This window comes from Maylandia zebra, linkage group LG16 (genome assembly GCF_041146795.1).
Source record: "Maylandia zebra isolate NMK-2024a linkage group LG16, Mzebra_GT3a, whole genome shotgun sequence".
Taxonomy (NCBI): domain Eukaryota; kingdom Metazoa; phylum Chordata; class Actinopteri; order Cichliformes; family Cichlidae; genus Maylandia; species Maylandia zebra.
This window is the reverse complement of record NC_135182.1, coordinates 32,967,121-32,988,040: the sequence shown is the minus strand read 5'-3', so window position 1 is coordinate 32,988,040 and position 20,920 is coordinate 32,967,121. Positions and strand designations below refer to the sequence as shown.

Sequence of the window (20,920 nt, the reverse complement as noted above, 5' to 3'; positions counted from 1 at the left end):
AAAACAAAACAGAAAACTAGCTAAACTGGGAATACCAATAACTAAACGGGCAGGCTGGCAGGCAAAACACACAGCAAAGAACGCAGACACTAAACACAAGACGGGAAAAGGGCAAAGAGAAAACGCCTGGAAAAACACAGCTGGAACAAATTACACAGACGAGATGGGGGAGAACAAAACAGAAATCATTAACATGAGATGCAGACCGTCAAAGTAAAACAGGAAACATAACACAGCAACCCGAGTCTGACACTGAGACAGAGACATGAAAAAGACTGCAAATCAGGAAGAACTAAGAAACTTAGAATGCAAGAAATACAGAAACTAAATAATAGAAACGCTAAGTCACAGATTATAAGCAAACAAAATCAAAACCACTGGGTCACTAGACCCAGGTACCCTAACAGAATCATCAATCCAACCATCATAGGGACCTCAAACTTCCACTAGACTGAAGAAAAGCCCTGGAAAGAAATCAGTGGAAATTTAGAGAAACACAGGGGGATCAAATCTAGATAGACACACACACACACACACACACACACACACACACACACACACACACACACACACACACATATACTGGTAAAGGTGAATTGGAAGGACAATTTTTTCAAACAAGATTTTTGCAACACTAAACGGACCCCCCTTTCCGCTTGTGCTAGATAGATGAAGTGCATCTTTAAAAATCCCATTTGAGTTGTACAACACAAATCTCACTTCAAAATTGTGAAAAACACACCAGAACTCAAAATATAAGAACCTGACAACATGGTGTAATAAGAGGACAACACTAATTAGGTAACTTGGCTCCTCCCCCTGACATGAACAGTAATTGTCAGGGCTAACTTTATTAACAGGACAAAGGCCATACACATACACAAACATGTATTTTGTGTGTATTAAAAGGGCAACAGGTGAATAAAAGGAACAAATTGAGTGCATTTTACAAAAACAGGATTGTTTTGTTAACAGAAATGAAAATAACTGGCAATATAAAATTATATGTCCTCTTAGATCAGATGCACTAAAACAGTGTCAACAAAATGAATTTACCAATCTTCTAATAGTAAAATTCTAAAATAAATAAATGAGAAACCAAAACATACAAAATATCTTTTGTAACTCCTCCAAGAAGTACTTTGGAGTTATGTAGACTCCTCTACATAGGATTTTCTTTTTTCTTCAACGACACGCCCCGATTCCTCACAAAATCTCTGATGTTTTGAATAGAACGACCAGCCAGAGCAGGATCTTCTGCAGTTTTGCATTGCTGGCATTCGATAATAGTGGCCAGTTTTCCTTTTTTGATATGTTCGCCAAAATACTTCATTATCGCAGCAACCTCCGTGGGAGACCAAGGATGCTTTTTGACCCTCCTTGCATTTTCCAGAGAAGCTAGAAGCAGAAAAAAATAAATGTAAACAAACTACTTTTTAAACAATTTTTAAATTAAAGGGGACGTATTATGCTCAATTGTGTGAGTTGACATGGTTGTAGGATGCAAAAATATAATGGCGATAATCGGCTTCCTTCAAATAAGCCGAAGAATTGAGTTCTGCACACACTAGTTTTACAGCCCTGCTAAGAACAGTTAGTGTTTAGTCTACACAGCCCAAAGACGGCCTTTGCATTGTCCACGAGGACAGGTGCTGAGGCTGTGATTATGCTGGATTGTGCAAAATACACTACCTGGGACCTAAAAGAGCTCCTTTTTTAGTTGTTGAAAACCTACACTTAAGGAGTCGGGAGGCAATTCATAACCAAATATACATACAAAAGCAACAAAAAAAAGTGGGTTTTGCATAATATGTCCCCTTTAAGGTGAATTTGTTGTAACAGTGTTTCTTTGGTATAAATCCTGTAATGCTGACTGTTTAAATACTTATTACAATGGATGAATACATTTATTTAAATGTAAAATTCTGAAAGGTAGCCCACATTAAGTCAGAATTCCAATAAATAGCTATGGCAAATCACTATGGATGGAGAGCATTTTATTCCACACACCGTTATACAACAAAAAACATGTATAGCATGATATTGTAATAATTTGAAATGTATAACATATACTCAAACATTTCATATATAACTGTCTGACTCAAATGTTTATTTAAAAACAAGGGTGGACCCTGCCTGACCATGAGGTGGGCCTTCAGGTTTTTTCAGTGAACATAATTTTCTTCAAGACGTTCAGGTTACAGCCCACAATTAGCCAAACCAGCCCAAATTTTCCAATATTATCCAGATTCTGCCTATGGGAATAAGATGATGTTCAGAGTATGGAGATAATGTAGAAGCCCAATGGTTGAGGAATCCTCAAAATTAAAAACCCAAATCATAATATGTTCTCATTGCTTTGTTTATTAATTGTTTTGGTGCATTGCTGTTTTGAAAATGATAAGTATTTAAATGTATTACAGATTAAAACAGGCATAGGGAAAGTAATTTAAACATTTATCCCATTACTTAATACAAGGTATTGTTCCACATTGAATGTGATTTATGTTTTACCTTACCAAGTAGGTTAATATAATTGTCTAACCAAGTTGTAGAATTATGGTACGGTCCCTGGCAGAAAGATGAGCATAGTCACCATACTGGCTTGGGTGGTGTGGATAACTGGGTTCAAAAATGCATGAAGTTTACATTTGTGCTTAAGTGACTTTTGTATGCATGTCACCATTTACCAGATTGTTTATTTGTTTTCTTCTTACTGCTTGGCTTCATCTCCTTGTTTAGTATTCTGTTGGGTTCAATGACCTTACCCGCTCCATTTTTACTTTGTGCTGAAAAACAAAACAAAACAGTAAGCATATATTTGTTGTATTAAATCTCTTATAATGTAATGTCAAATGCTCCTGAATGTGGTCAAGCAACTAATGGACCTTGAAATCTTGAATATGGTTTCTAAGATAAATCCAGAGTCGCAACTATGACTTTTAGTTTAAGGTGACACATGTGAATGTGGAATATGGCTAGAGCTATTACAGCTGATATTAAAAGATACAAGGCTGAATTTTTCTCCAAACAAGACTCCGGTGTAGTGATGGGATTTCCGGCTCTTTTTAGAGATCCGGCTCTCTCGGCTCGGCTCACTAAAAAGAGCCGGCTCTTTCGGCTCCCGAACCGGCTCTTCAGGTTATTTTGTTGCTTTCATTCATTTATTATTAACAACAATATAAAATTATGCACAAAATGAATTACTAATGTTTAAAAACGTGTTTTCTATGTATATATGTTCATTATATAAATCTGCTTTTATTTATTCACTCCACATAAAATTTAAAAAATAAATTATAAAATACAAAAACCTACCATTTACAATTTAACTTTTAAAATTTAAACTTTAAATTTAAAAATACCAAGTGCCCAGTGCTCAGCTCAGTGGGTAGACACACTGGCAGCTTCACTTATATCACACTTAATTCACTGTGTTTTATCTTCCCATCGGACTGATGAGTGGACAGTTTTCAGGTGCCCGTGCACCGGCTCTATATGATATCCTTTTCTTGCAGACTCTACACTCTGCCTATGTATTGTCAGTAAAATTTAAATGGTTCTAGATTTTGCTTCTTTTCTTGGTGTCACTCATTTTCTTTACTCCACCTTTCTAATGTGACGACATTGTCTCTTGTTGTTGCTCCCGGCTCTCTTTCTCTCTCTCTCCCTGCTGCTCTTTTCGTGTGCTACTGCTGTTGCGAGTGTAACTACCGCCCCTAGCTCCTCCCTCTGCTCAGAGGCGGGAGGGGTGCAAACGCAAGGCTCTGTTTGCGCCCCTCCCGTCTCTACTCAGCGCAAACACAAGGCTGACGTGCAGCGAAAAAAGTGAGAGAGAGGGCAAGAGAAAGTAAAAAAAAAAAAATCCACGGCTCCCAATAAGGAGCCGGCTCGCATCGTTCACTTCAAAGAACCAGCTCTAAGAGCCATTTCGTTCGCGAACGACCCATCACTACTCCGGTGACTGGTCAACTTTCCACTCACCACTGATTTACTGTAGAAAGAGGATGAGAGCGTAGAGGGAATACTTCAGAAGCGCAAACCAGGTAAATAAAGAGTAGTAGATCAGCCCTCCACACACCAACTATTTTCATCTCTCTTGATTAATCTCATCTCCTTCTGTCTCCTGCAGGGCAGCTTCCTTTCTAACATCCTTCAACAAACCTTCCTCACTGTCCCTTGTTTGCACATGCCCAACACAACCTCAACCTGGCCAATGTAGAACAATGTAGACATTTTTTCCAACATGTGCAGTCCCAATGATATTGTTCTTCCTAATCCTATCCATTCTCTCCACCCTCAAAAAGAATCCCAGCATCTTTGCTTTCCCCAAACTCACCTCCAAGAACTGCAATCTATTAAGAACTCTGCTGCCCCCTTACTCTACTGCACTCACTCTAGAGACTATATCACCACATCCTAAAAAGAACATTACTGGCTGCACACTGACTATAGTATTGAGTGCAAACTCCTAACCAACTTTTAAGCCTTCAACAACCTCGCCCCCGCCACCCTGAGGGATTGTCTTTACTGTCACTCTCCCACAACACTGCTAACACTAACCTCCTTACCCCCATCATCAAAATCATAAATCTGAGGGTACAATCCTTTGCCACTGCTAATTGCACCCTCTGGAACTTCCTCTGCTCATTAGATTCTCTCTAGAACTTTAAATCACAGCTCAAAATCACCTGTTCAAACTAGCATTTCCTACCTGACCATCCTCCAAAACTGACCTTTCTATTCTGTTGAGCTGGTCTTTAGAAAGATCCTTGACTTTCTTTAAATTACCATTTGGACAAAGGTAACAATCACTGGAAAAATGATAGTAATGAATTATCTTTTTTTTTTTTTTTTACATAAAGATAGCAAAGATAGCAAAAGTGTCTAGGAAGTAGTTACAAAGGTAAAAGCTTCAATAAATGATGACAAACACATACCTGGAGGTTCCTTGACAACTTTCTTCATCATTCTAGTATCTATAGAATCTGTAATAAAGTCTATTAGTCATGTGATTTCATAAATTGAACAAAGTTGAGACTAATCACATTGTACTTACCAATCTGTGGATATACAAGATTTCCTTCATTGACCTCACGCTCCGCTCCGACCTCCTCACGCTCCGCTCCGACCTCCTCACGCTCCGCTCCGACCTCCTCACGCTCCGCTCCGACCTCCTCACGCTCCGCTCCGACCTCCTCACGCTCCGCTCCGACCTCCTCACGCTCCGCTCCGACCTCACTTTCTTCACTTGAATCTGTCAACTGTAGGTTATCTAACAAAATAAAAGATTGTCTTAATGAATTATAAGGTTATAGTGCAGGAAACGTGTATAATTCTTAACCTTAACACCACTTTACCTTCGATTTCAATCTCTTCAAGTGTTTTGCCTTGAAGGCTTTTGAGAGACCCTTTCTCCATGGCAATCAGTAGTTTGGATATTTTGGCAAGCTGGGTAGTAGCCTCTGGAAGTCTATAATATTCGCGATGAACACGAATATCATGACCTAGGAAGTTGGCAACTTGGTCTAACTCGTGATTCTTGAGGTTTAAGATCTGAGACAAAGTTGCGACATGTTTGCGCAACTGCGTTGAACGTAGGTGTTCAGGGTTTTCAGCCCCACATTCAGTCGCATAAATCCTCAAACAGTCCTGTCCTCTGTAGGGAGTCAGACAATGAGGTCTGGCAAACAGGAATATGTTTTCTGCCAGAACACCACAGTCTTGTCTTTTCTCTGTCAGCCGTGTTATGGCATTCACCATGTCTGGTGAAAGTAGCACTGCAACCTTGCGTCCTCGTTTACCCCTCAATTCTACACGACTGAAGTGTTGACAAAGGTAAAGTTCAAATTTTGTCAGTCCAATTGCAACATCCTTGTGCAGGGTACTAGTGTCTCTCTCCTGGAAGCCATTCAGTGTCATCTTTGAAATTTCTCCCCCTCTTCTCCTGTTAAATAGTATTACATTTGCCATGGTAGCTTTACAAAGTTCACTGTATGATTTTGGTGAACTATGCTCTTCCAAGTCCTTCAGTGCTTGTTCTGTAGTCTTCTCCAGATGTCTATGAAGACGCTGAACATCTTCTGTGAAAGGAAGTGTGGAAGGCTTGTTGAAGTGCCGCTCGTTTAGTGTGGTTAATGCAGTATGGGAGATGAGTTCTGACCACTTTGTAGCATAAAGGGTTTTGAAACTCTGGGTTGACTTTATCAGTGCACTGTCTTCTGCCATCAGTGCTCTGCAATGTATAATATCACAGACTTTCTGCAGTGAGTGTCCCAACTTTAAAGCAAGGCTTGGAGTCGAGTAGCAGTTCTTTTCTTCATCATACCCACACACCTTCTTAACAGCTTTGATAACCACATTGAAATTTGCAGGTCTTACAGCATCCTCAAAAGTGTGTATTGAGCATTCTTTCCGAAGTGTGAGCAGAAGTCTTCCACATTCTCGGAGTGTCTGGCGAATGTAGTCAAATTTGGTGGGATCTTTCCCATGTTTGTTAAAGAATGATTGAGCAAGCTGAAGAATAGAGAAGTCACTTCGCACAGTAGAAGTTATTTCATCATCTTTCATGACAGCTAATATCTTCCAAACACCGGGGGAAACTTGCTGACACAGAGCTGACTCACTCATACAGGCCAGGGACAAGACCTTTTTTCGTCCCCCCTCTGAATTGGCCTCCACTGGTTTTGAAGAACATTTACGAACATGTCTCCAAAGATCTCTTTTAAGATATAATGCCTCGCAATAAATGCAGTGAATATAGTCTTTTCCTTTGTAGGGTTTTTTTGATGTGCGTCTGGTTTTTAATGATCCAATCCCACTTGCGATGACCTCCGAGTTATGTCTGTGGTTTCCTTTGTTTCGCAGCTTAGAAAGCATTTTCAAACGGTCTTTGGACTTCTTGGGAAGACTTAAAACTCGAGCAACATCTGCATGTGATTTCTCATGAGTTTTTAAATGACGTGTAAACTTTGTCTGTAGTTTTCCACAAATGTAGCAGTATGTTTTGTTTCTTAGTGAGGAGGATGTTTTTAAGGAATCTTCAGCCGTAGTATTAGAGTCATCAACAATGCCTTCAGCATCAGACTTTTCTGCTGTGGCAATAACCCCTGATACGTCGAGCTGTCTTGTGCCAATTCCATCTTCAGATATTGATTCGGCATCTTCTGAAATTCTTTGTCCTACTCTCTCTAAAAAACTTTCTAGGCGAGGTCTTTTCGTTTTGCAAGCAGATTGACTGCTGGAGATCTCAGAGTTCTGTACTTGTTTGCAACTTATATTTAAAGGCTCTGATTTGTTGTCCCATGAGCTGTCTGAGTCAGCTATAGAATCTGGCACATATTCCTCTTCTGATGAAGCCCCCTCACTTGAACTATCTTCACTAAAGACCTAATAACAATCAAAAACACAAAGTAAGACTTTGTTTACCTTACATATTTTACTGAGAAGAATTCTGCAAAAACACTTACCTCTGGAAGAGGTTCAGTGAGGTTCACCTTGTGGCTAACATAACATCTTTTGTGCCAGGACTGGTAGCAAACTAGACAGAGAAAAATTAAGTTAATAAAAGAAAGGTAGTTAAAGCCGCTTTCCCCAATTTAAAAAAAACAGGCTAGATGGAAGCATAAACACAGTCAAGAAGGCTCCCCCCTCCCATTGGATATTATCCATAGGCCACACCCCCTGGTGTGCTTTGCTGCTAAACAGGCCAGTGCATAGTGTGGTGGAGCCATGTTAATGTAGAATTTAAGGAGTCAGGAAAGACTGTTCTATCGTTTTTCTGGACTGAGCCATGTTATTGGCTGATGGTTTTAGACAAATGCAACAGAACCACTTCATTTTTTTTTCTTTAATCTCCAAACAACATTTATAGCTATGCTTTGTTAAAATGTTGTTATGAACATGAAAAAAAAATATGTTAAGCTAACTTGTTTTTGCAAATTGGGTATAGCAGCTTTAATAATGACATGGTAAGTAAATATGTAAAAAGTGCAGATGTAAAAGGTTCATTATGAACATATATCATATTTACTTATGGATTAGTTTTTATAGTGTTCCTTATGGATCATATTTAAGATATTCTAAGGTACCCAACCTTCCATAATTAAATAATTACCTTCACATCTCACACCACTCCATTTCAGAGGCGAAAAAGGTCCTCCACATGCAAAACATTTTTCTAAACTTGACATTTCGTCAGGGACTAGATCATGATCGCAGTCCTGTTTGGTAAAAAAAAAACAAAAAAAAAAAAACAGTGTAATCAAAAACAAAATTCATACTTTTGTGATGTAAAATATCACAACCAAATAGTTGTTTTGGTTCCTCTTTAAAAAGGAGTTAAGGACGGAAGAAAAAAAAACAAAAAAAAAAAACAGGTTCAAGTGTTACTAAAACTATTAAATCAATTTTTGTAACTTTTGCAATGCAAAATTTAAAGGGAAAAATACCTGCTGTATATAGATCAATTTTCAAAACAATTTGTTCTTCTAGGTTTTATATTATGGTATATATTACAAAACCACAATGAAAAGAAAATTCATTGTGGACCCACAACACCCAAAAAAGATTAGACTTACAATTTGTTCTTTCTGAAATGAGAAGATGTGTCCAAAGTTTTGACTGGGAGTGTAAAAAAGTATAATTAAATCATGAAGTCATGAATCCATCAAGACATAACGGATGGCCTTTACACAACAATGTTACATAAATGTGCTTAGCATTAACAGGAAAGAGTTTAGCGATTGTTTCGGTTGTATTTACATGCTCCTTCCTATAGTAAGCTTCATTCTTGCTCCTTGATCAGCTGAAATTCAAATATGCGATCTAACTACATCAGAGTTCATTTCAACCAAGCCGAGAACTACGTCTTTATGCAAACCAGATTTAGGGTTGGGGTTTCATACTTCTTGTTTCAAATCTCAGTCCTCCTAATGCGTGCATCTTACTTGGTCAAGATAACCAAGGACCCACATACCTCAATACTGCCTAATAACTAGCACCTCAGTCTACAACTAAAACAATCTGACACTGAAACTCCAATTTACCTTTGTTGCGTCGTTAGGAGAGGAACTGGCTGCATTCTCATCCACAGCCTGAGATGCCACCATGTTGGATTTCTAAAGAAGAAGCGTGAATAATGAATGGCAGTCTTTGGGTCTAGCCAAGATGAATACAGTCCTCCTAATGTCTGGACCTGTCCAGTTGAGTATTACACAGGACCCGTGTGTGTATGCACAATTGCCAGAGTAACTCTCATTGATCTGAATTCATTTCTAAACTCAGTCCTCCTAATGTCTGGACCTGTCCAGTTGAGTAATACACAGGACCCGTGTGTGTGGGCGCACTTGTAGGTAGAACTCAGTTGTTTATACTTCCTGTTTCAAATCTCAGTCCTCCTAATGCGTGCATCTTACTTGGTCAAGATAACCAAGGACCCACATACCTCAATACTGCCTAATAACTAGCACCTCAGTCTACAACTAAAACAATCTGACACTGAAACTCCAATTTACCTTTGTTGCGTCGTTAGGAGAGGAACTGGCTGCATTCTCATCCACAGCCTGAGATGGCACCATGTTGGATTTCTAAGGAAGAAGCGTGAATAATGAATGGCAGTCTTTGGGTCTAGCCAAGATGAATACAGTCCTCCTAATGTCTGGACCTGTCCAGTTGAGTAATACACAGGACCCGTGTGTGTATGCACAATTGCCAGAGTAACTCTCATTGATCTGAATTCATTTCTAAACTCAGTCCTCCTAATGTCTGGACCTGTCCAGTTGAGTAATACACAGGACCCGTGTGTGTGGGCGCACTTGTAGGTAGAACTCAGTTGTTTATACTTCCTGTTTCAAATCTCAGTCCTCCTAATGCGTGCATCTTACTTGGTCAAGATAACCAAGGACCCACATACCTCAATACTGCCTAATAACTAGCACCTCAGTCTACAACTAAAACAATCTGACACTGAAACTCCAATTTACCTTTGTTGCGTCGTTAGGAGAGGAACTGGCTGCATTCTCATCCACAGCCTGAGATGGCACCATGTTGGATTTCTAAGGAAGAAGCGTGAATAATGAATGGCAGTCTTTGGGTCTAGCCAAGATGAATACAGTCCTCCTAATGTCTGGACCTGTCCAGTTGAGTAATACACAGGACCCGTGTGTGTATGCACAATTGCCAGAGTAACTCTCATTGATCTGAATTAATTTCTAAACTCAGTCCTCCTAATGTCTGGACCTGTCCAGTTGAGTAATACACAGGACCCGTGTGTGTGGGCGCACTTGTAGGTAGAACTCAGTTGTTTATACTTCCTGTTTCAAATCTCAGTCCTCCTAATGCGTGCATCTTACTTGGTCAAGATAACCAAGGACCCACATACCTCAATACTGCCTAATAACTAGCACCTCAGTCTACAACTAAAACAATCTGACACTGAAACTCCAATTTACCTTTGTTGCGTCGTTAGGAGAGGAACTGGCTGCATTCTCATCCACAGCCTGAGATGGCACCATGTTGGATTTCTAAGGAAGAAGCATGAATAATGAATGGCAGTCTTTGGGTCTAGCCAAGATGAATACAGTCCTCCTAATGTCTGGACCTGTCCAGTTGAGTAATACACAGGACCCGTGTGTGTGGGCGCACTTGTAGGTAGAACTCAGTTGTTTATACTTCCTGTTTCAAATCTCAGTCCTCCTAATGCGTGCATCTTACTTGGTCAAGATAACCAAGGACCCACATACCTCAATACTGCCTAATAACTAGCACCTCAGTCTACAACTAAAACAATCTGACACTGAAACTCCAATTTACCTTTGTTGCGTCGTTAGGAGAGGAACTGGCTGCAATCTCATCCACAGCCTGAGATGCCACCATGTTGGATTTCTAAGGAAGAAGCATGAATAATGAATGGCAGTCTTTGGGTCTAGCCAAGATGAATACAGTCCTCCTAATGTCTGGACCTGTCCAGTTGAGTAATACACAGGACCCGTGTGTGTGGGCGCACTTGTAGGTAGAACTCAGTTGTTTATACTTCCTGTTTCAAATCTCAGTCCTCCTAATGCGTGCATCTTACTTGGTCAAGATAACCAAGGACCCACATACCTCAATACTGCCTAATAACTAGCACCTCAGTCTACAACTAAAACAATCTGACACTGAAACTCCAATTTACCTTTGTTGTGTCGTTAGGAGAGGAACTGGCTGCATTCTCATCCACAGCCTGAGATGGCACCATGTTGGATTTCTAAGGAAGAAGCGTGAATAATGAATGGCAGTCTTTGGGTCTAGCCAAGATGAATACAGTCCTCCTAATGTCTGGACCTGTCCAGTTGAGTAATACACAGGACCCGTGTGTGTATGCACAATTGCCAGAGTAACTCTCATTGATCTGAATTCATTTCGAAACTCGGTCCTCCTAATGTCTGGACCTGTCCAGTTGAGTAATACACAGGACCCGTGTGTGTGGGCGCACTTGTAGGTAGAACTCAGTTGTTTATACTTCCTGTTTCAAATCCCAGTCCTCCTAATGCGTGCATCTTACTTGGTCAAGATAACCAAGGACCCACATACCTCAATACTGCCTAATAACTAGCACCTCAGTCTACAACTAAAACAATCTGACACTGAAACTCCAATTTACCTTTGTTGCGTCGTTAGGAGAGGAACTGGCTGCATTCTCATCCACAGCCTGAGATGGCACCATGTTGGATTTCTAAGGAAGAAGCATGAATAATGAATGGCAGTCTTTGGGTCTAGCCAAGATGAATACAGTCCTCCTAATGTCTGGACCTGTCCAGTTGAGTAATACACAGGACCCGTGTGTGTATGCACAATTGCCAGAGTAACTCTCATTGATCTGAATTCATTTCTAAACTCAGTCCTCCTAATGTCTGGACCTGTCCAGTTGAGTAATACACAGGACCCGTGTGTGTGGGCGCACTTGTAGGTAGAACTCAGTTGTTTATACTTCCTGTTTCAAATCTCAGTCCTCCTAATGCGTGCATCTTACTTGGTCAAGATAACCAAGGACCCACATACCTCAATACTGCCTAATAACTAGCACCTCAGTCTACAACTAAAACAATCTGACACTGAAACTCCAATTTACCTTTGTTGCGTCGTTAGGAGAGGAACTGGCTGCATTCTCATCCACAGCCTGAGATGGCACCATGTTGGATTTCTAAGGAAGAAGCGTGAATAATGAATGGCAGTCTTTGGGTCTAGCCAAGATGAATACAGTCCTCCTAATGTCTGGACCTGTCCAGTTGAGTAATACACAGGACCCGTGTGTGTATGCACAATTGCCAGAGTAACTCTCATTGATCTGAATTCATTTCGAAACTCGGTCCTCCTAATGTCTGGACCTGTCCAGTTGAGTATTACACAGGACCCGTGTGTGTATGCATACTTTTCAGTATAGCCTTTATTCATTTAATACTATTTATACTTATACTGTACTATTTACATTATACCTTGCTTCTCCATGGCCAGTTGGAATCACCATAGTTATAGGTGATTTCTTCTCCTGGACCAATATCTTTGATTGCAAACAAACAGAGATGGGGCCTTCCATCCACTCTGGTAACTGTCATTTTACTGTTTGGATTCACATTATCGTCATTTACAAGTCTGCCAAGTGAGCCGTCCTCTCTGGTAGCATCAACACTAAAACAAAAAGTATACAATAACAATTACACTCTGTAAAGAAAGTCATTAAGTATATTAGGTTGTAGAACGTCTGAATAACATTTTAATATTCAATTCAAAATATTATTTGAATATTATAATTTGTAAACCTCATGTATTTTATCCTTTATCAAAGCAGTTACATACCATAACTGTTTTCCATTGAACTTGAAATCAAATATGAAAACCTTGAGTGCATCATGGTAAAGTTTCATTCGGTTTTCTTGTTCCTCTTTAGTTATGATTTGTCCTCTGTACTCAAAAAGAAAATCTCCCTTTTGAAATGACCGACAGCTGAACACACCGCGACCTAAAGACACACATCAAAAACAAATTGGGCAATAAACTATAAACCATTTAATTAAAATCCTTCTTGTTTTTAAATATGTTTTTTATTTGATTATATTGTATTATTTATTTTGGAACATGTAACATGTTCATAATTCCTTGGGGAAAGACAAGGAAAAAATAGAAATATAATAATAATAATAATAAAACAAGTATAATTATATTCGTGATTATTAATTTTCTCATGCATGGTATGCTACAAAAAAACTACAAAAAACATAAAAATTTCTATTTTGAGAAGCTGACTGCATTCTTTGGAATCAACTCACCTTTAAATGAATCAATATACCTCACATCAAATCCTGCCTTGTCTTCACCTAAGGAGCAGTAATACCTAGCATCTTGTATGGGATTTATTTTAGCTCTCCGTGGCCTTGTTGCCGCCATCCCCTGCAAAGATCAGGTATTAATGACTTTAGAAATAACACATTATACTACAAAATGTATGTAGACATAGAAATAAACAGATCGAAAAATCTATTTATGATCCTATCTTGTATCACTGTGTGTCAGAGGCTGCATGCCCTACCTGTGGAAGTTCTGTTTCGTATATTTTATTTGGTCTAAAGTTACTGCAAATCTTAATGAGTTAATTTTCATATCCACATTTCCTTAACCTTTTATATTTCTTAAAGTTATAAATTAAAATAATGATTTAGTATGGTTGAACAATAAGCATATTTGTCCTACAGTTTTTGTTTCATTTGTAAAATATTTTCTGAAAACAGATCTCACTAGTTTTAAAACCACAAGTTTTGTGATGCTAAAACCAAAATTAATCAAACCAACAGCAACAGAATGTCAAACTTTTGCTACTAGCATGCTGGCTAGCTAAACTGTCAAAAATTAGATGCTTTGGTGTATCCGAACGTAATATAATAACCTATATTACTTTGCTTTATTGGATGAATATATTTATATAAACATCATGTGTAAGGGAATTTGTATGGTTCTCACCTGATCTTCCACGAAAGCAGTAAGATAAAAGCTGTCTCATTAAATCCTCATGTCGTGCACCTGAACTCTTTAGTGTCCTCTTCTTCTTCTTCTGCTCTTTAAATGTTCATGGTGGTTGGCAACCAGCGTAGATGTACATTAGCGCCCCCATAGTGCTGAGGAGTGGATATCATTGGCCAAGAACAGTGGATTAACACTGGGATTCTTGCAAATAGAATGCTATGATGTAATAGAGTTAAATTGCTCTAGTGCATTCTGACATAACTCACTTGGAATATGTAGACTTAATAATACTGTATAAAATGTAATTTTTCCAAAAGACTGATATTTATGCTTCTAAATTTTTAAAGAATGAAACAAAAGTAGTAAATGGGGATGATGAGTTTTAGTAACAACGTCAAAGTTATTTGGCTAAAAGAGTTTTAAAATTCAAATAATTAACTTGGACCAAAAAGGCATATTATTGCTACAATGAGATTGGTGAATAAAAATAGATTAGACCACAGATATTTAAGTATTGCAGCAATACAATTAATTTTCATGACCTTAAGTGTTTTTGTGATGCTTTCTTTTTCTTTTTAAATAGTAAAAACTCATGACATAATTAGGACAAAGTTTATAATGAAATAGAAAAATCTTTATTATTGTGGCTGGTCTGGGATGCTGCTGCAGGTGAGATGGACTCACCTGCATTGTATCTACAATCTGTTACAGCAACCGTATAATTATTGTAATTGTTGGACAGCGCGAGGGAACGACCGGCTCAGGTGAGCCACAGGCTGGTGCGCTAGCGGGATGGGGGTGCCGCTGGAAGCGTGGGCGGTCCCTGGAACCACCTCGTCACCAGCGCCGCTAGATCTACAGGCGAACGCCCAGGTAGTCACTTCCCCGTGGCTGGGCTGGGGAGCTGATGCTCCAGGCCTATTCCCTCGCTTGCTCATGGAGGGGGGGGGGAGGTGGCTCCTCGGTCTTAGTCGGGGGAAGAGGGTATGTGGCGGGGCGTGTTCTGCGATGCCGCTGCATGTGAGATGGACCCACCTGCACGGCATCTATAATCACACCACGCTGGCTTAAAACTTGTGCTCTGCTTGTGGTGTTGTTTGTGGTGATGTGTACGGCAGACACAAACATACCTTCCCACCCTCATACACACAACCACAAACACTCGGCCCTCACCCAACGTGGACACAGACATAAATGGACACTGTACACACAATCACACTCCCCAAACATTCTCTACATCCCAGGTCCAGGTATTCTTGCCCCGGAGGGGGAACTCATACCCAGACCCAGATGTTGCCCTCCTCCCTGAGGTGGAAATCAAGCAGACCATCCCCGGCTCTGCAGTGGCAGGGGGCCGCTGCAACCCAGGCCTCGATCAGATGGCCAATTCCACCTTCAGGCCCCCCCGCCCTGACGGCTGGCAGAGAGTGGGGCTCTGTGAAGACCCCATGCCTCCCTCCGCTCGCTCATATGTAGTGTTGCTGCGTGCTGTTCTAAAGTGCATTTAAAACACGGGAGGAGATGTCATCTGTTCTTTTGATATTCATCAGAACCCTGGCTGCAGCATTTTGGATCAGCTGAAGACTTTTAGTTGCATTATGTGGACTTCCTGATAGTTAAGAGTTATAGTAATGCAGCCTTGAAGTAACAAAGGCATCAACTAGTTTTTCAGCATCACTCCTGGATGGGATGTTTCTAATTTTAGCAATATTACGGAGGTGGAAGGAGGAGACCCTAGAAACCTCTTTCATGTCAGATCTAAATGACATGTCTTTGTCAAAAAATAACACAGAGGTTCTTTGCTTTATTACTGGAGGCTAATTTAATGCCATCCAGATGAAGGGACTGACCAAGTAATTTGTTTTTCTGAGCTTCTGGTCCAAAGACAACTTCTGTCTTGTCGGAATTCAAAAGGAGGAAGTTTGAAGACATCCAGGTTTTTATGTCTTCCAAGCATGCCCGTAATCTTTATAACTGATTAGGTTCATCAGGATTTAGGTGTGCATAGCTATGGAAATTTATCCCATGCTGTCTAATGATTTTACCAATAGGGAACATATATATAGTAAAAAGGATCAGTCCAAGTACAGAACCCTGTGGTGTACGCCACAAGTAACCATAGAGGTTGAAGAGGATTCATCATTTACGTAAACAAACCTTGAGTCTGTTGGACAAGTAAGATTTAAACCAGCCTAGTGCTGTTCCTTTGATCCCTGCAACATTTTCAAACCTTTCTATGAGAATATTGTGATTGAATGTGTCAAAAACAGCACTGAGGTCCAGTAGAACCAGAATGGTCACCAGTCCATTATCTGAGGCCATGAGAATATCATTAGTAACTTTCACCAGAGCTGTTTCAGTGCTATGATGAGCTCTAAAGCCAGATTGAAACTCTTCAAACAGGTCGTTATTGTTTAAGTGCTAACACACCTGATTGGCAACTATTACCTCAAGAATTTTAGATATGAAGGGAAGATTAGATATAGGTCCATAGTTCATTAAGTTGTCTTGATTAAAAGAGGGTTTCTTAAATAGAGGTTTAATTACAGCAACCTTAAAATCCTATGGTACGTATCCATTTTCTAAAAATAAATTCATTATATCCAAAACTGGAGCAACAATTAAAGGAAATACCGCTTTAAATAGTTTGGTTCGGGATTAGGTCTAACATGCAGGTATGTATGTAGACCATGTCTACATACCTAAATGTCATAGTTCAGCTGTGTGCAGGCAGGAACGAGGAAAAGGACCCAAAATGCAGACTCTCGGAAGACTGGAGTGAAACTCAAAAACGGCAGCTTTATTGCTGGTTGGAAAATAAGAGACAATACAAAACTAATCCACGGGGAGACACACAGCACAGGATTAGTGCCGTTTACGACGCGACAGGGAGCACAGAAAATACAGGGCTAAAATACACAGGGCATAACGAGGGGAATGAGAGGCAGGAGGTGAACACTGGTGGGAGACATCAGGGCTAACGAGACCAAGGAAGCAAAACTGAAAACACTGACATGAGACAAAGGCTGTATCCCAATTCAGGGTCTGCAGCCTTAAAGTACGCAGCCTCAACGATCCTCAAAGGCTGCGTACTCAAAGACCGCTAAGGCCGGAAGTAAGAGGCTTGTGAAATGGGACAGTCTAGCCTCCATCGCGCTGCCCAGGTTGCCTAGCAACCATAACACCAATCGCTGGAAACGTTTCATACAGTTTTGTTTGACAGAAATGAAAGAGAACATATTTTGTTTGTGTGTTTGTTTCTACACGAGCTTTGTGTGATTTAATAAGTATCTGAGGCTGAGACCACAGGACTGTAAAACATGATTGTTGGCCTTCATATTTGTACTGCAGTCATTTAAGATTAGCTAGTAAATAACAATTAGCTAATGTTGTTCATGAGACTAAAGTCAGTGTAAATATGATATGGCCAATATTATAGTTATTATATTAATCATCATAAGCCATTACAGCAGTGAGTTTGAACTCTCAAATCAAATCACTTCTACAGCACATGTGAGTGAAATTCATGTGAGTGAACTCTGTGTCAAATACTGATTTTCAGTAAAGATTCAAGTTGCAGTTATTTATATGTCCTATGACCTTAAACCTTCACTCAAAGACAAGTATCTTTGACAGTGTATATACAGATGTATCATATATAAGAGACAAATATTGTCCGTTTGATATGTTGGCATTACTAAATTTGGCTCAATGCTTACATATATGTGTAAAAAGAAAATGTACGAGCTGTGATAACTGTTTCTGATAAACAAAGAGTAGACTGATATATTAAATATTCCTTTATTGGGTGAGAAAATCAGACCATGTCATAACTGCTTTAGGTCATACAGAATAGATATCAGAGCCTTAAACAGGCTGACTTCTGCTAAATGGGTCAAACTGGACAGAAAGTAAACAAACACATAACATCCTTATAGAATATGATGTAACACTATAGATCAACTTACCTCAGAATATATAAAGCATATAAACAATTACAGCAATATGATGCAACAAACACAGCAGTGCTACTAATCCAAAATACTCAAAGCTTCATAGAAGTGAAACAAACATTTATTTTTAGCTCCATTTTGCTGCTGATACATACTTTAGGTTTCTGAATATTAAACTTGTTGCTGCCTTTCGTAGTGTGTAACTTGAAGGCCCTGAGTACTTTCTCCCACACTGAAAACACTGGAATGATAACATTATTTGAACATTACCTAATAAGACTGATTCAGGACAGACAATTAGTTATTTGTCGTGTGAAATATTTAGAAGAGAGCATTTCTTTCACGCCTGAAAGCACATTTTCATTGTTAGCTGCAATGAGTAAATCATCCACCCACACTATGATGATTACTTTTTCACTTTCAGTTTCTTTTGAATACACACAATGATCAGCAATATTTTGTCTAAATCCACAACTGCTTAAATAGTCATGTAAGGTTTGGTTCCAGTTACGACCCGATTGCTTCAGCCCATAAAGTGATTTCTTTAGTCTATACACCAGTTTATTAGTCTCACTTGATTCTGTCTCAAAACCTTCTGGTTGTTGTATATATATTTCTTCATTTATTGGTGCGTGTAGATAGGCGGTTTTTACATCCATCTGGTGAACCAACATATCATCCTGAACCACTTTCTGCATCAAAACTCTCACACTCGATAAATTAGCAGTCGGTGAAAAAGTCTCCTCATAATCAACTCCTTTTGTTTGACTAAAACCTTTAGCCACAAATCGAGCTTTATATCTGTCTGATCCGTCTGAGTTCTTTTTAACGGCATAAACCCATTTACCCCCCACTGCTTTCTTACCCTCTGGTAAAGTGGTTAAAGTAAATGTGTCATTCTCCTTAAGGGATTGAATTTCTTCATTCATCGCTTTTTCCCATTCTTTTGACTCACTTGACACAATAGCTTCACTAAATGATGTGGGTATTTCACACAACAATCTGTAGCAATAATCAACACTAGTTTGCATCTGTTCATTTTCACACTCTTTCACATCCGTGATATAATCACTCAAATAATCAGGTCTCTTTCTGATTCTGGATGGATAACGTGTAGCTCCAGCATCTACTTTATCCTCAGTTTTAACCTCGGACTCAGTTTGACTGCTTTCACTACCATCTGGAATGTCCTCATCCTTCGTCTGTTTGGGTTCACCATCTTTTCTGGATTCATAAACCTCATCTTCATACATCTGATCACTCTGTGTTTGTTGATCCATTGTCGCGGGATTTAGTATTTTTATCAATCTGTGCTTTTCAACCTTCCCGGTTTTTGGGAAATAGATCAAATATGCTGGACTATTTTTGTCATATCCCAAGAAAACACCTTTGTCGCATCTTGGATCCAGCTTTCCCCTATTTTGTTTATAAGCATAGCACAATGATCCGAATTTTTTCATTCTAGAAAGATCAGGTCTTTTTCCAGTTAACATCTTATACGCTGTCTGACCTGTGCGTTTGTTAAAACATCGGTTCCTAATCACTCCCGCGGTTTGTACTGCATATGGCCATAAAGACTTTGGCAATTCGCTCTCAACTAACATGCATCTCGCCATGTCAAAAAGTGTACGCCAGTTCCTCTCTGCTGTTCGGTTTTGATGAGGCGAATATGGCGCCGAAGTTTCCTGCCTAATGCCGTGTCTACTTAATAAATCTCTGAACTGACTGCTTGTAAATTCAGTTCCATTATCAGAACGAATGCACTTGATTTTCCCATATGACGCCACATCTGCAATAAATCTTTCAGTTGCTTGAGTTGTATCACTTTTGTGTTTCAGATTATATACAAATGTTGCACCTGAATAATCATCAACAAACGACAAAACAAACTTAAACCCTTCTTTAGAGTTTGGCGTAATCGGACCAGCCAAATCCGTATGTACCAACTCTAATGCTGCCCTGGCCTTTTCATCCGGTTCTCGGTTCCTAGTTTGAATAAACTTCCCTTGTATACAGGCTTCACATTGCATATTTTTGTTGATTTTACCCTTAATTTCCATTCCATCAACGACATTTTGCAGATTTTGAACATCCTCATAATTACAGTGTCCTAGGATTTCATGCCACGTTTGCATATCAAAACATCCATTACATTTATCTTCAAACTCTTGCACAGTGTTTATAAAGAACAGTCTCTCGTGTTCATATATAGGGAATTTTGTTCCATCAACATGTTTAAGAAAACTGTCCCCGTGTTTGAAAACCACAGTGGCTCCGTTACTAGTAGCTGCTTTTACTGACAAAATGTCCTGTGGGAACGATGGAATGTAGAGTGCTTGTTTCAATGTTACCTTGTGGCTGCGTCCTTTACTGTCGATCATACTTATATCAGCATCTCCTCGCCGCTTTGCAGCTCCTCTGCTCCGCCTTCCGTCAGCCAACTCTACACAATGAGCCTCGGGTTGAAATGTGTCATCAAAAGTCTTAAAACTCTCGATCTTCGTGAAGATATGTGACGTCGCTCCCGTATCCACCAATAGCTGGTTATTCAGCATCTCTTGGCCGCCGTCCGGGACCCTCTGGGGTTTGGAGCCCGTCTTGAACGCGTAGTCCTTCTCCACGACCCCTCTCGCTTCATCCCGTCTTAGCTTCCTTCTACAGGTCGCATCTTTGTGTGTACTACTCCGGCAAAAACTGCACCATACTCTAGATCGGCACGTTCTTGCAGTGTGTCCCTTTAGTCGAAAATTTAAAACACACAATCTCATTATTCTTTGATCTTCGGTCATCTGCTCGCCATGAAGTAGAATCCTGGTCTGATTGCACTTTTGTCCTCATTACGTTGTCATTAGTTATAGCCACACGCATTCGCTCGGTTTCTTCATAACTTCTGAGTTTTACTTTAAAATCTGAAAATGTGATTTTTGCTTCACTCTGTGTAACGTGCACAATCAGGGGTTTAAACGTCTCTG

General features: G+C 39.7%; 1 protein-coding gene and 1 long non-coding RNA gene across 3 annotated transcripts; both read right to left on the bottom strand.

The window, feature by feature from the left end:
• Positions 1-802: 802 nt before the first annotated feature.
• LOC143413086 (uncharacterized) lies at positions 803-11,344 on the bottom strand. Of its 2 annotated transcripts, XM_076875334.1 has the most exons (9): positions 9,516-9,667; positions 9,048-9,119; positions 8,117-8,222; positions 7,470-7,540; positions 5,361-7,389; positions 5,060-5,275; positions 4,941-4,988; positions 2,691-2,789; positions 803-1,398 (listed from the first exon to the last, which is right to left on the bottom strand). In XM_076875334.1, exons 1-9 carry the CDS (start codon positions 9,576-9,578, stop codon positions 1,163-1,165), a joined length of 2,940 nt encoding a protein of 979 aa, XP_076731449.1. In that variant the 5' UTR covers positions 9,579-9,667; the 3' UTR covers positions 803-1,162. The 2 variants fall into 2 exon arrangements, with proteins under 2 accessions (XP_076731449.1, XP_076731450.1); XM_076875335.1 differs by lacking the exons at positions 9,048-9,119; positions 9,516-9,667 and adding an exon at positions 11,174-11,344.
• A 1,045-nt stretch (positions 11,345-12,389) lies between these two features.
• LOC143412963 (uncharacterized) lies at positions 12,390-14,308 on the bottom strand. Its single transcript, XR_013093497.1, has 4 exons — positions 13,993-14,308; positions 13,305-13,425; positions 12,835-12,997; positions 12,390-12,666 (listed from the first exon to the last, which is right to left on the bottom strand). It is a non-coding gene; the product is annotated as an uncharacterized LOC143412963 (long non-coding RNA).
• Between the last annotated feature and the right edge of the window lie 6,612 nt (positions 14,309-20,920).